The sequence below is a fragment of the Caenorhabditis briggsae genome, assembly GCF_000004555.2.
Source record: "Caenorhabditis briggsae complete genome, chrII, whole genome shotgun sequence".
Classification (NCBI taxonomy): Eukaryota; Metazoa; Nematoda; class Chromadorea; order Rhabditida; family Rhabditidae; genus Caenorhabditis; species Caenorhabditis briggsae.
The window spans coordinates 7,121,388-7,137,287 of NC_013486.2; the positions used below are offsets into that span (position 1 = coordinate 7,121,388).

At 37.7% G+C, this 15,900-nt stretch overlaps 2 protein-coding genes across 2 annotated transcripts; both read left to right on the plus strand.

Moving 5' to 3' along the window:
• Positions 1-9,043: 9,043 nt before the first annotated feature.
• On the plus strand, positions 9,044-10,492 carry CBG03175 (the record flags this gene model as incomplete). The annotated part of the gene is made up of 5 exons (XM_002631299.1): positions 9,044-9,215; positions 9,263-9,357; positions 9,403-9,453; positions 9,497-9,592; positions 10,328-10,492. The coding sequence occupies 5 exons, from the start codon at positions 9,044-9,046 to the stop codon at positions 10,490-10,492; spliced, it is 579 nt and encodes a 192-aa protein (XP_002631345.1).
• A 435-nt stretch (positions 10,493-10,927) lies between these two features.
• On the plus strand, positions 10,928-11,357 carry CBG03174 (the record flags this gene model as incomplete). Its single annotated transcript, XM_002631298.1, has 3 exons — positions 10,928-11,027; positions 11,092-11,238; positions 11,305-11,357. 3 exons carry the CDS (start codon positions 10,928-10,930, stop codon positions 11,355-11,357), a joined length of 300 nt encoding a protein of 99 aa, XP_002631344.1.
• Positions 11,358-15,900: the final 4,543 nt, after the last annotated feature.

Here is a 15,900-nt window from a genome sequence, read left to right on the forward strand (position 1 = left end):
CTCCCCCATTTGTTCTTTGGATTGACCGGTGAGACTTCCAGATTCCCACGATCCGTTCCATGGTTTTTAAAGAAGAAGGAACTGACTTGAAAAGACTTTAGTTTTCACATGACTGTCTTGAACTGGTCCCTATGAGTTCTGTTGTGCTGAAAGTTGCATTATCGCTTGATCTATTAGGTTGGCGGGAAAGTCTTTGTCACTTTTTCAATAGTTTATTTCTCAAAGAAAAAATAACCGAATAATTAATTATATTGTCCATCATTATCAACAACATGTCTCCAACGTTCCCTCAATTTATGGATTCCATTGCGGTAGAATCCAGCCGGGCGTGAGGCAAAGTATTGTTTGAGTGCCGCTTCGACCGCTCCACGGGAATTAAGCTTCTTCCTTCGAAGGCACGTGTCATATCGCCAAATAACCAATAGTCGGAAGGAGCAAGATCAGGAGAATACGGGGGGTGAGGGAGAACATTCCATCCATATCCCATCAGCTCCTGCTTCACTTGTTTCGAAACATGTGGGCGAGCGTTATCATGTTGATAGTACACTTTCTTGTCTTTCAGGGCCGAACGGTCGACTGCTTTCTTGAGGTTTCGTAGTTGAGTAGTGTAGAGGTCTCCAGTTATTGTTTTGCCCTCGGGCAGAAGTTCCCAGTAGATGGGGCCGTCCACTCCCCACCACACAGAGAGCATAACTTTTTTCGGATGAAGGTCGGGTTTGGGGACATCCTGTGGGCTCTCTCCTTCTCCAACCCACTGGGATTTCCTGTGGTGATTATCGTAGAAGACCCACTTCTCATCTCCGGTTATTAGCCGGTCCAGCCATCGATCGCCCGCGTGGAGAGTGAGAAGAGTAATCGAATCGTCGACTCGGCGGTCAAGGTTGGCTTGAGTCAGGTGATGAGGTATGAATCGACCAAAAAGTTTTCTCATTCCAAGAGACTTCAAACCTTCAAGGACTGTGCTATGGTGAACTCCGAATGTGACAGCTAGTTCACGGCTAGATTGAAATGGATCCGATTGCAATGCGTGCTTCAGCTTGTCCAAATCCAACTCACGGGGTCTCCCAGAGCGATCCTTTTCATCGAGCGAGAAGTCATCTTTTTCGAAACGATGGAACCAATTGCGAATAGTATTGTAGTGAGGGGCATGTGTGTTGTACACATTCTTCAAGAAAGTTTCCGAATCCTTCATCGTGGTGTGAGATAGGAAGAGGTAAATCAAAACATGTCTGATGTGAATAGCAGTGGGAACAAACATATCGTTTCAATTACAGATGAGGAGCAGGGAAGGAAATGGGGACTTGTTTATATGGAAGGTTCTTATCACCTTGTTATTCACTAGAGTCGATATCATACACAGCCTCCATATACGAGAACAGTGATTAAACAAACAGAGTGACAAAGACTTTCCCGCCAACCTAATAAAAGTGGCAATTCTGTATTCCTCCTGTGCTCCTTTGATTCCTTTGGAAAATAGATAGAGTTTATGGAAACTCATTGTTTTCATCGGCATTTCCATTCTTGTTTTGTTTTGTCAAACAGTAATTTGTCAAACAGAAAAATTGGCAAATGTGCCTTGCAAAAAGTGATCATTTGATGCTCGACTATGCGCAAGCATGTTCCTCCTCCTGCTGATTCTTCTCGCCTCCACCACAAAAATGTTTCTATTCCATCAGAGCCAAGTAGTTATTCTTTTCTCTTCCGCCAATGTCCGAGTGAAGTGACTAAAACCGTAAACACACAAAACATTATCCCTTCCTTCTCCCTCTCTCGCTTCAACCATGCATCTGATTTTTGACTGTTGCGGAGGATTAAATGTGAATGAAACAAAACGAGTGCTGTCGTCGAGACAGGAGAGACCCCTTTCTTCCTTTTTCGAAAAAATGCCATCCATCCTTTTTTTGTAATCGAGATGGCGGAAGAAAAAAAACTTGGGCTCATTTTGACCGATGGTTGTAGAGATTGATGGATGATAGAACACACGCGTTCAGACAGAGACCAGTGATGGATCGGGGGTTATGACTCACTTGTTGCTTATATTTAAAAAACGAAAAAGCCAAAATATCATGATTGGAAGTAATTATGACGAGACCTGGTTTTGAAAACTTCTTTCAGAAAAAAATTATTACGTACCCTTCGAAAAGATATACAAAAACATATTTTTCTGAGGATTTTCGCCGATTTTGACCATTTTCAGAAGCTTACAATTAGATCTCGACTGTCAAGTTTCCAATCACTGTGAGAATTTTGAAGTATGTAAAACAGATTGAAAACGTTGCATTCACAGAATTTTTCGAATGTTCCTAGTTTTTCATTTTTTTGCCGATTTCTGAAGGACACCACCCCTTTTTGGCCCTTTCTCTACTGATAACGTGAAAAAACAAGTGTTTTTCAGAAGTCGTCAAATAGCTGAAAAACCAGAAATTTCAGTAAAATTCGGTGAATCAATCTTTTCAATCTAGGTCTGTTTTACACCATCCGAAATTTTCAAAGTGATCAGAAACATGACGATCCAGACTCCTAAGAATGATCAAAATGATCGAAATTTAACTGAAAAATACGTTTTTTGTATATCTTATTGACCGGTACTGTACCCCAAACTTTCAAATGAGCATCAGTATCTTGAAAATAACTTTTCTCAAATTCATTCATTTCCGAAACCCTATCCAGTTCCCCAAACTCATTTCCATTCGATTCTCTTGTCACTTTGTACCCACATAATAATAACTATAATAACCCTTTTCCGACTCCACTAAAACAATTCGAGAGTGACGTTATTCCCCTAAACAGCTGAAAACACATTCTTTCCGTCAAATGTGGAAAACCAGAAGTGCAACTTCTGATATATTCAGAGAATCGAAACTTTTTAAAAGGCAAGCATGAACATGTGAAAAGCCATGAACAGCGTAAAAAAGAGAGTGCGTTTGCACCAGTCATATAAATCTGTTCTGTCAACTATTTTTTTCTTCCGTTGAACTTGTTCCTATGGGGGGGGGGGAACTATAGTTTCTCCAAGAACGCTTTGGAGAAGAGATTCAGGAAAGAATTTGAATTAGGGTCCAGAAAAAAAACAACATTTAGGTTAGCCTAGAATTATCAGTCATTTGTTGAAATTCGTTCCAGCTCCTGCCTGAATTTATTTTAAGAACGCGACATCACGAAAATGCCTAAAATAAGTGGCGCCTGAAATTTTCGGTCTGGTACGTAAATTCTGAAATTCGTTAAACTTTCATCTTTTGAAAAAGGGAAGTTCTTTTATCCTGTGCAAATATTTAGGTTGAAAAAAGAAAAAGAGGATTTCGGATGTAGTTTATTCTGTCCTTTTCACCCGAAACAATTTATCCGGATTGACCGCCAGTGTTCCTCAATTTGAGCCGTCTATGTGTGTTTTGCTTTTTATCCTAAATATTAAAAGTGTCTGTGTGAAAATCTTTCTAGACTGTTCTTTTGTAATCCGATACCGTAATCTGACACTTTTCGATTTGTTTCTGTTTCAACAAGGTTTGACCATAACCCGGGCGGCACCAGTTTCCGGTTGCTTTTTTGATTTTTCAGCACACGCATTTTTGTTTTGATTCCATTCAACGTGTCTTTTCTATTGTTGACTGTCTTCTGGAGATACCACGTAACACGAAACTTTCCAGCTCTCTTCCTCATTTTGACCATCCCATTGTTATTTGTGTGCAAATGAACAATGCTGACGCGGAGCAGCACAAATGTGTGAATGAGCAAGCAAGGTGTGCGGGGGGATGGGCAGCAACCGATCTTCGATTTGATCTTTAGGTTGATTTCTTCCGGTAGAAATGGCAGAGTTAACGAGTCGGAAGACAAGAAAAAGGGGGATGAGAGCAATGAGTCAGTGATTATATTTTTGGAGAAGAGGAGAATAGAGTCTTGACATTTTTAGATGATCAGAGTTCTAACGAAGTATGTAATCTCATGTAGAAGAGATAAGTGGATTAAAAGAAAATCTACTGGGTACTCGTTTCAGTAAGATTGGACGAGACAAGGATCATCCGTGGCCGAAGGTCTCACAGCGACAACTACCGTAACCTAATTTTTTTTTCATTTTCCAAGACGATTATCTCGATTTTTGGGCGTTTTCAGTCAATTTTTCACAATCAACATTTTTTTCCGACAACTCGCAGTCAAAAAGAAAATGAATCCGGAAAATAAAATGATTTTTCAATTACGGTAGCTGTCGTTATAGGATCTTCGGCATTCCAGAATAATAAAATATTCAGAAATAATCCCAATTCAAACAATGTTAGGAGAATTTCAAGTTAGCAACACAAAGTTTTCAAAATCAAAACTTCAAACATTTTCAAATTGTCCCGAAAATTGCAATTTTGAATAATTTTTTTAAAGGTTTAATTGCTTTCATCTTGCCTATATACATTTAATTTTGAGAGTCTAATTTCTTCATTTGCTCTATTCCGAGATTTGTTCCATTATTCCGTGTAAGATTCAGAAACCTACCAACACTTTTCATTGAATCTTGAATCTTTTGTGCATTCAACGCAACTCAACTAGTCATCTTCTCTATTTTCAGATGAAATCTGACTCTCTCTCGCTCTTACTCACTAAGTAAGTTGCTTTGCCAGTGATCAAAGCTCTCCTAAATCCCCCAATTTCCTCACTTCCCTGTCACAAGATCCCAAAAAAAAAGTGATTGTTGAATACTTGCTTATTTTCCGAAAATAAGCAGAAAGACGAATGAAACAACTCTTTAGAAGTTATTGATAAACATCTAGTTTCTGAGTCTTTGATCTTTTCTTCTCTGAGTAAATAGAAAAAAGAGAACTCCCTAGTGAGCCACCCGTTCCCATTTATTCAGAAAATGATGGATGATCGTTGTTTTAAAAAAGGCATGCTCGTCAATAACTCCCGTCTCCTTTTTTTCAGACAGAAAAATGAGGCGAGATGAGCTGAAAAAAGGGAAGTAAAAAATGCGGGTGGTTTGGTTTCCGTTCTCTTATTGCAAAAACAAGAAGAGAAGAAGAGGAAGATATTATGAATCTTTCAAATATTTTTTTTTCTTGGGCATTAACCAATTCTTTTCTGTCCAAGATCTGAAATCAGAACAAGTTTTTTAGCTATATATGTCGATGTGATGTGTTGATTTGCACATATTTGTGAATATTGAGAAAATTGCCAGGAAAAAAAAAGTAGTGAGCATGGGAAAAAGGAAAATGAAGACTATTTCTAGAAGAAGTATAGATTGCTTATTGTCAGAATCAGGGAAAACTTGGTCTTTTGGTTTCAAGCATCACTGCTGCAGTCGGAGTTTTTGAGAATCGAGAATTGAAAAATGAGAACGTGAAGAGACTAACTTTTTATAATAGAACAGCCAAAAACAGGCAGGATTTTGTATCTATACATTTAGAGTCCTGAAACTAGAACATAATTTCAAATTAAGCTTTCAAAAGTAAATAATTCTGACACCATATACATTTTTCCCAAATTCAGAATACCATCTTTCGGGAGAAAACTTGTAGTAGAAGGGCCACCACACTGTCAAATTTGAGCTGGTTTTTCTTGGTCCCTGGGCTCCGCGTCACTTCGAAACCACGACATTTCGAAACCAGTGATTTCGAAACTGTGTGGCACTTCGAAACCAGTTATTTCAAAACCAAGTCGTTTTGAAACCGCGACACTTCGAAACCGGTCATTTCTAAACTACTAAATTTACAATCTACAATTTTTTTCTTTCATGTTAAGTTTTTTTTTCCTATTCTTAACTTCATTTTTACGTGACTGTGTTTTCTTCCGTTACGAAATGACCGGTTTCAAAGTGACTTGTTTCAAAATGTCGCGGTTTCGAAATGAACGGTTTCGAAATGACGGGTTTCGAAGTGTCACATCGTTTCGAAATAACCGGTTTCGAAGTGTCGCGGTTTCGAAGTGACGCGGAGTCGGTCAATAACTCATACCAGTGTTAACTTTTGACTATATCTTACAGTCAGATTTTTTATTTCCGGACAAAAGAACTTTTCCAATCACAAATGATATGGCTGTCATAATGCCCCATTCTTCAAAGATTCCCAGAAATAATGCATTCCGAGAAAAATGAGAACTCTTTATTTATTTGCAACTTTGCAAAACTTCCACTAATAAGGCACATAATTTCAAATAACTAATATTTTTTCCGGGATTCATTCATTGGTTTTGCATCCGACAAGATCCGACAACATCACGTAATCTTTCAATTTTGGCATAATTTTGTCCTTTCAAGTAGGTTCATCTCTGAATATCCAGAATGTCAACATGATATCATCAACTAATATTTGAGGATTTTCTAAAAATGGAATGGGATAAAATTGGTCCTTTTTGATATTTTTCTATTTTAAAACTCTGCAATGGAAAACTATAATTTTCAGATTTTCGCCGAAGCACAAGCATCCTGATCAGAGGTTCTGACTTTTTGAATCAGCTTCCATGAAATTGGTGCTACGAAACTTTTGGAGTTTGTCAGAACTTCCTGATGTGATCTGATCCAATAAACTTCTTTACGAGCGGTTCCAGCGAATTCATTATTTTTTCTAAACTGCATTTTGTGTGTGTATGTGCCCCCAGAAATATCCCATTTCTCTTTTCTTCTTCTTCTTCTCTCTATATAGCTCCCATCCACTTCCTCGTCTTCTCCCCTCCCGCTACACGAATAGCACACCAAAGTTCCTGCTTTGAAGGCGCGGCTGAGCAGTTCCGGGTTCCGGTCCTCTGCCTCTCTCTCTCGTCTTTTTTTTCTTTTTTTCCTTCCCCAATCTTTTCCTATTTCCTAATAATGTCTCTTCTCATCTTGTCGTCTTCCTCTCGGACCTATTCACTGCATTTTCAGCCCCACAGAGGCCGTTAAAAACACTCACTCAATGTCTGCTTTGCTGCTGAATCGTTCGTTTTTTTTTCAGATGTGTTCCCCTCCTCCTACTATTTGCGTTCTTTTCTTCTTCCTCCTACCACATCTCTCTCTCTCTTTTTACTTCCCTGTTCGCATTCTCGGTCTTTTGTTTCCATCGTAATCATTACTCTGTTGTTGATACATTCAACGCAGTGTTTTTTTTTTTGTCAAATTGTATTTTTTCAGGAGAAAAAAAAACTAGCTAAAAATCTAGATAGAGAATGTTTTGAAAAAGTTCATCTGAAAACTTTCCAGGCAAATTATTCTAAGATTCCGATTCAAAACTCGCAAAAAAAATTCAGACCCTAGCCTGCACTTCTAATCCTAAATTTTTAAATAAACGAGTATAATTCTGGTACAAAAAATCGGAGCTATGGAAGAGGAAATTTAGTGGACGTGGCTAAACATGCCCTATAACAAAAACCACCGTAGCAAAAATTTCTGATCCTTTTCGACAACTTTTGAATAGAAAACCTTCAGACAAGTCGGAAAATAAACTTTTTCTAAATCTAAAAAAATTCCGGAATAGAAAAATGAAAGTAAAAAAGTATTCGCTAACTACGGTATTTCGGTACGAGGCTTTCTCTTCCACAGCTCCGATTTAGTCCACCAAATAATTAAGATGTTTCCCTTGGGTTACTATATGAACTTTCTCGTCCTGTCTGGTGGGGCCTTTTCCCATTTTAAACCAGGCACTTCCTTTCCCGGTCGTATCGTATTTCGGTTTATTTTTGTGTTTTGATTCTTTAGTTTGTTGCTTTTTCAAGATTTATATTTTAAGAGCGGATTATTCTTATGGCTGGTTCCTGGAAAGATTTTTGAGGGTTTATCTTCTTATGTTTCAAGAAAGAGTTTTTTTTTTGAATACGCGGAAATGGAAGTAGAAAACAAGAGTTTAGGAATCATCCATCATTTTTATAGAGCTCTTTTCTCGGCATTTTAAATCACAATAGAAGTAATAACAGACTATTAAATATTTCATCATAATCTCTATTAGCGAAATGACTATATTTCTAAAAAGTTCAAAACTCTTTCCTATTTTTACTTCTTCCTTGTTTCTCTATATACATACATTTCTACCCTTCATAACAAGTAACTTTCTCTTATTACACTTCTAAAAATAGACTGCACTGAAGGTTGCTTTTCCGGGGAAGATAGGGAAACAAAAATAATCAAATTTGGCATAGGTTTTCTTTCTTAATTTATGTTAGTAACTTTGAGTAGGGTTAGGGGAAAATAAAGGGAATAACATCCCTGAAATATTGACGAATGTATTTTTAAAAATCAGATTGGGCTGTTGCACAGCATTCTATGAAAACCGCAATATCTGTAATAGAAGGTTCCTTTAACTTTTTAATCTTTGTGCAAATTTATCTCGGTTTCTGCGGGAGCCCTTCTGTTAAAGGTCTTACGGTAACCTTATGGTCGAGTTAGATTGACTGGGATCAAATTCCAAAAAAATGCTGTTTAAAGATCCTAAGCTGCAGAAAATCTGGAAGCGTGCATGGGAAAATGAGCGCTCAGAGATTCTCGGAAATGTAAGCGTCAATTTTTCTCAAGATCCGGTTGATCTTTCACAGCCACATAATTCTGCTTGGAATCTGTTTTGAATTAGAGTTGTGCTGTAACGGTTTTAACTGTCGTCAAACAGAATACCTAATCAACCTGATTCTTGAACTTATGTCCTATTAAAGTTGACGATTTATTGTTTTCCTCGAGAAGCCCTTGTCTCGCAAAAATTTACAAATCTTGTTGTTATTCTGGTACAAAAAACCGAGATGTGGAAGAGAAAAGCTTGTGGGCGTGGCCAAAGGTCCCCTTAACGAAAACGACCGTAACTTAAACTTTTCGGTCTGTTTTTTGCGTTTAAAACCTCCAAACAAGTCGGAAAATAACATTTCTCTAAATTGTTATTTTCCGACTTGTTTGGAGGCCTATTTTCCAGCGAATTTTTTCCTGAATCAGCAATCCGGATCCCATTTCCTCGTGATTCTTAAACGGATCGCACTTTTCATCTATTATGGTTTCATCGCTTTCTTATTCTTCCTCATCTGCTATCCTTGTTTTCTTCTTTTAACTACTTCTTTCCTCTCACTTTGCCCTCTCTGTTGTCCACCAAACATCAGAAGGTATTTCCAGACAGACATGATTTTCATTATTTCAATCCTTCTATTGTCTCTGCAAATCGGATTCTCCAATGCAGACCTTATGCGGACAGTGTACTGTGCCGACAAGTGCAACGACTATTTGAAAGTTCCAGAAAAAAACATTCCAAAGTGTGAAGACAGGCATCTCAAGCTGAATCAATGTGGAACTGGTACTGTAGTTTTTAATGATTCAGCATTCTAATTAATTTATTTTCAGTGATTTCCTGCTCATGGGCCGATGTAGAACTCGAAAAACAACGACCAATCGCCAACGCTACAGATGAGATTGTCTGCTGTTACAGTGTTGTCCTGGTTAGTTTCGAAATATCTAGTCGTTAATAAATCAGTGAATTTCAGAAAGAAAAAGGAGATTGCGATGCTCAACAAACACTATCCCCATCGAACAAGGTAAGGGAAATCTTTCAAAAACAGTTTGAATATCGAATTTCAGCATCCGCACCGACCAGTTCACCCCATGGATTGTTTTTCTCAAACTCCGGGACTGTTCTGCGTAATCGCCGTACTTTTAGTTCTATTGGCTGGACAGGTATGTAAAAATTAAACAATAATAATAATAGGATTAGAGGAGAAAAGGACATATTCGCTGAATTAGAAGATCCTGTGATTGTTACAGAAACTTATGATTAGAGTTTGTTGATTATGAAATGTACTCGTGTTTTAGGATTTAAAAAAAACATAGTAGTCTTGGAAACTTTAAAACCTTGTGAGAGGGTGTTTTTGATTAATGTAAACATTCAAAAATCCTACATTACCCTAAACATTCCAATAGAGTACCATCCGGGCCATCAACTTTGAGCCCATATATCTCATTTTCTGTAAAAGATGACAAGAAGTAGTCAACTGCTAAAATGTTTATCATAATATCAAAAATATTTTGTCCGTTTATCACTTTTTGATATCTTTCACAGAAAATAAGATATATAGGCTCAGAATTGGCAGTTTTTTTCAAGTTTGGAGTCTCGAATTTCAAGAAGTTTATTTATATCAAAATTTTAAACATGATTCCAAAATTTGTTTAGTATAGTTGTACACTGTTTGAAAGCTCATAAATTTCCTACAAATTTATACAGATATTGTCTATTTAGTTAAAAAAATGAAGAAAGTTATGCGCCTTTAAAGTTTTAGGCTTCAGAAGCGCGGGCTAAATCTTCAATAGGGTTAGGAAGCATGTTGTTTAGGTCAGGAATTTAAGTACGATTTCTGAATTTGGGTGGCACTCTATTAGAGTGTTTGCGGTTTATGTAATATCAATTTCTTCTAGAGCTTCTATATCATGTGGAGTTGCGCCTTCCAACGACGAATGTATCATCAGAAGGTGTGTCAGCTCGAAGAATCTACCGTGACCCATTCTCAAACACCCCTCTATACAGCCAAACCAATCTCTGAATCCCGACTTCTCTCATTCGAACAACTCTCCAGCAACTGATCTCTCATTACATTTATTGTAAATCCTACATCTTATTATTTCTTTTCTCTTCCCCCAATTTCGGGTCTTCCTTTCCAAAATTCTCTCATTTCAGTGAGTCTCTTGTTGTAACATTCTTGCTTCCCTTTCCCATTTTGCTTGTCCTATTTTTTCTCTTCCTTTTTTTCGTTTTCTCAATTATTTGTATGACAAATTCGGGTCAAACGGCGACAAAAATAAAAATAAATACAAATTGAATATATCGACACTTTTGACTTGTTATTTTGGCTGCTCTTCTCTTCCGCCGAAAACCCACAAATATTTGCAATTGCTTTCTAGAAAAATGAGCGATGAATTCGTGCTTCAAGAGCTCTTTTGGAATCTGGTTCTTCCCATAATTTCACCATAAAAGGCAACGCTTTATAGATTTTATGATCATCCCTAGAAACAGAAAAGATGAATCCTGCAATTCTTCTTTTTACCATACTCTTTCTATTACCCACATTAATTCAGTCTTGTGGATTCGGAGGCTTCGGAGGATACGGTCTTGGTCTAGGTATATTTCATTTATTTAATTTCTTTTTTGACTAGTTTCACTGTCAGTTGCCCCTTTCATTTAGGCCTGGGCTGTGGCGGAGGATACGGAGGCTTTTTTGGAGGAAGTTATGGTTTAGGTTACGGTGGCTACGGTGGTGGTTTTGGTGGATATGGAATGGGTGGATACGGTCTCGGTTACGGTGGATACGGAATGTTCGGTGGAGGATACGGTAGGTTTTAAAATGTTGTGCCAGATTATTTAAATTTCGTTCCTATAAAAATTCATTTTATTTCAGGGGGATGTGGTTACTCGATGATGGGCGGATGTTTTGGAAAGAAGAAGAAGTAGTTAAATTCCAATTTTATAAGAATCGATTTCTATTTTTTACATAAACATTCACACATTTGACATTTCGTTCAATTCTTTTTTTTTGCAACACTAAATTTCCCATGGGAAAACCAACAAGGGGAAGCAATAAAAGTGAGGAAGTGAAGTGCAAATGAATAATTGAAAAGTTTGGCGAGAGAAAAAAAGTGAACTAGCTACACAGAGAGAAAAAACCGATGAATGAACAAAGACGGTGGTGATGTATGGACCACGATTTTTAGAAGGACCAATGGAGCAGAGATCTCTTTTGGAGGCTTGGGAAAGTTCATAGAGTTTAGAACCCTTGACTCAATGAATAGGGATGTTTGGTTGAATCGAAAAAAAACTTAGCATAAAGGGTGTGAGAAAAGATAGAAGTCCAGTTTTCTAATAATGCCGAAAAAGTGATAGTTACTTGTTGTTCTGAAATTCGTAGAATTTGCAAAATCGAGACTTCTTGAGATTGAATTTCGATCACAATAATGGTTGATCGAAATTCACAATGATCCGAAAACTTAAGGTTAATTCCAGTGGCTTCAAGTTTCGTACAAGTTTTGAAAATTAGCTTTCTTAGAATTTTTGATATTTTTTGTTTTTCAACATTTTTAGAAAAAATCAAAAATTCCAAAAAACAGAACTTCCAATATTTAAAAATTCTAGAATATTTCAAAACTTTCTAAAGGTTCTAAAAATCAAAAATTTTGAAAACCGAAAGTTTTAGAAATTTGTAAAAAAAATATTTCCACAGAAATTTCGAAATCTCATCAGCCTGTTTCGAACTTATGGAGTTTTTAATTTCTCCTGAAAATCGAGAAGTAGTAAAAATTCCTCAAGTTCTAAAAATTACAAAATGTTCAACATCTAAAAAAATCTTTAAAATTTCGAAATACGAAGGTTTTTAAACAATCAAAAATTTTCAAACGTTTTACAAGTTCGAAAAGTTCTAAAAGTTCCAATAATCAAACAAATTCTGAAAATTCCAGAAGTTTCGAAAATCCCAAAAAACTAAAAAATCGACTTTTTGTAAACTTTCGCTTAGTTAAAATTGTTATGTAAACGGAACTGTGATCAGAACATTAAGCTACACTGATTCATACATCTATGTTGAGCCAAATCTGAATCGACCTGAGCTAGAATTCATCGCAAGTAAAGTTTTCCAATCATTCGAAAACGATTGTCTTTGAATATACATTTTTCTGAAGAGATGAACTCTTAGAGATCTCCGCTCATCAAATTCGTTTTCTTTCCAGGATAGCATCACACTTATCTCGGAAACATTCCTAATTATCTGAAATTTAGTTGGAAAATATAACTCCACAGATAAAACCTTTATTGTAAAAAACTGCGGAAATGGGAAACGGAGAACTGGAAGGGTCTGTAATAAAAGCATTACGTATACAGCAAATTGCTGGATATACTAGTATAATTCCTGATGAGCTAAGCATCCAGCGAGTTGCTGGATATACAATAGCCACAATTTTCAGAATCAAGCAATTGGAAAATCGGATGACCATTCGTTGAACTCCGATTTTCCCAAAAAAATCATTTAGTGTCTGATTCTCAGACGTTACGAAATGAAGTTCAAAGTAAGATCACTACTAACTCGATCTACTACTCTACAATGCTAGAAATGGTAGAAATATGAAAACACCAATACATTAGACTATTCAAATCTACTAATCATAAAAAGCATGTTCCATGGATTTGGGAGAGGCATGAGGTAGGAAGGACACATAGCGAGAGCGGATGAATGTAATAATGGAACATAGAGAGAGTAAAGATGTAGTTCCTAGTACAGAAGAAACGGGAAGGCATTATCCGGAGTCGTGAGCCATTTTGTTTGACAATTTTTAGCGAATTGCAGGTGATTGAACGGCTGAGCTCATACCGCTGATGGAATCGATCCGTTTGATTCTCAAACTTTGAATTCGATTTGTTTAGGATTGACGCTGGGTCAATATGGTTCTGAAATAGTTCAATTTGAATTTCGATAACGATAAGAACTACAAACCTGAACTCCTTAGTGGCATCAAAGCAGTTGTATTTTAAACTGAGCTTTTTCACTTAAGGCTGACTTCCTCGATTACTAGTCAGAACAGGCTTTTGAGTTCAAATGACGATTATGATGATGACGATATTTTGATTGTAGAAGTTGAAGAAATATATAATTTTTTGTTCAATGTCTTTCAAGACCACTGTCTTAGGAAGACATCACCCAGTTCGAGACGGAAATCTGAAATTCGGAACATAATTAGGAAATTATGAGAAAAAGAAAAGAACAGGTACGATTGGTACGGTTGTGAAGAAGAAGAGTGTGAGTGACAGAGGGTACATTGTAGAAAAGGGGGGGGGGCGGGGGGGAGAGGTCATACGGACTATCGGACAGTTGCCAGGTACCGAATTAGACACTATGGTGACCTAGGAGACGCAGATATTCGACTTTATCTACGATTGGCAAACACGAGAATATGTAGAATGGTACCCGAGAGAAGACACCCGAAAGTGGGAAAGACTGGTTGGAGAAGAAGAACGGACCATTATGTCTCTCCAGGAACATAATCAATGTGGACGTTTGTATGTATAGTGGTGAGAGGTCTATGGAGAGGGTGGAGATATGTATTTTGATGAGAATGAAGAGGAAGGCGCTTGAGAGAAGGATTGCGAGAAGTCCAGCGGAAGCGTGTAGAAGGGTGTTGAGATTAGGAGGTATTCATGGGTATTGAGAGAGCAACGAGAGCTCGTGGTTCCAGGTGAATCTTAATTAAAGGTTCAATAATTGTATGGTTTGTTTTCGGTTGAAGAATGTAAACTATAATTTCTAAAAGGCGTGGTATTGCCTGAAAAAAAACTCTTCATCTTGAAACCTCGCCGCAACACGATTCATCTTCTCAGATGCTATAAAAGTCATATTTCCAGGAAACGGTACGAAAGCTTTTCATCAGCATGAAAATATGACATTTAAAAACTGATAAAAGGATGTCTCTCAAATTCATAGAATTTTTTTTGAAATTTCCTAGTTTTTCAGCTATTTCCGATTTTTCTAATTTTTCCTGTTTTTGAACTGAAAACGTGAAAAAAACAGGTATCCTTCAAAAATCGGCGAATATCTGATAAACTAAGAAACTTCAAAAAGTTCTGTAAACTGAAAATTGACAGCCGAGCTCCAGACTCCTGAACATGGTCAAAATTATCTGAAAAACACGTTTTTGTATATCATATTGACCGGTACTGTATGTATGTTTTCAATGTTGTACATCGGAAACTGTTCCGTCTCTTTAGGTGGTGGACCCGAGGTTAGGAATCAGTACAAAGAGATTTCATCAAAGACAGAAACTGTCTCTCTTCTCTGACAAATTTTCCTCCAATGGAATTTCAAATGTGGGATTTTCATAAAATAACATTTTCTCATTGAACAAGTCTTTATTTTTCAGTCAACATCATCATAAACCGAAAATGTATTGATCTGACAGCATAAGTCAATTCAATTAAAACGCCTTGTCAATGAATTGGGCATTGGGAATGGAGACGGGGGACATTTGTTTGTTGTGCCAAAAGGGGATAGCGTCAAAGATGCAAACTACAGCGCTCCACAAAGGGATGAATCCCACCCTTCGTTTGTACCGGAACACCTAGTCAGTTCAATGTCCATGAAAAGGTGTCAACTTGAAAAATAAAGGTCACTTCAAAACGTACCACCAAAAAATTGGAGCCAGCCACGCGGCCCAGAAGCCAGAAACCAGGAAAATTCCAAGGCCCCGGTTCGCCCATTCTATTAGGTTGGCGGGAAAGTCTTTGTCACTCTGTTTGTTTAATCACTGTTCTCGTATATGGAGGCTGTGTATGATATCGACTCTAGTGAATAACAAGGTGATAAGAACCTTCCATATAAACAAGTCCCCATTTCCTTCCCTGCTCCTCATCTGTAATTGAAACGATATGTTTGTTCCCACTGCTATTCACATCAGACATGTTTTGATTTACCTCTTCCTATCTCACACCACGATGAAGGATTCGGAAACTTTCTTGAAGAATGTGTACAACACACATGCCCCTCACTACAATACTATTCGCAATTGGTTCCATCGTTTCGAAAAAGATGACTTCTCGCTCGATGAAAAGGATCGCTCTGGGAGACCCCGTGAGTTGGATTTGGACAAGCTGAAGCACGCATTGCAATCGGATCCATTTCAATCTAGCCGTGAACTAGCTGTCACATTCGGAGTTCACCATAGCACAGTCCTTGAAGGTTTGAAGTCTCTTGGAATGAGAAAACTTTTTGGTCGATTCATACCTCATCACCTGACTCAAGCCAACCTTGACCGCCGAGTCGACGATTCGATTACTCTTCTCACTCTCCACGCGGGCGATCGATGGCTGGACCGGCTAATAACCGGAGATGAGAAGTGGGTCTTCTACGATAATCACCACAGGAAATCCCAGTGGGTTGGAGAAGGAGAGAGCCCACAGGATGTCCCCAAACCCGGCCTTCATCCGAAAAAAGTTATGCTCTCTGTGTGGTGGGGAG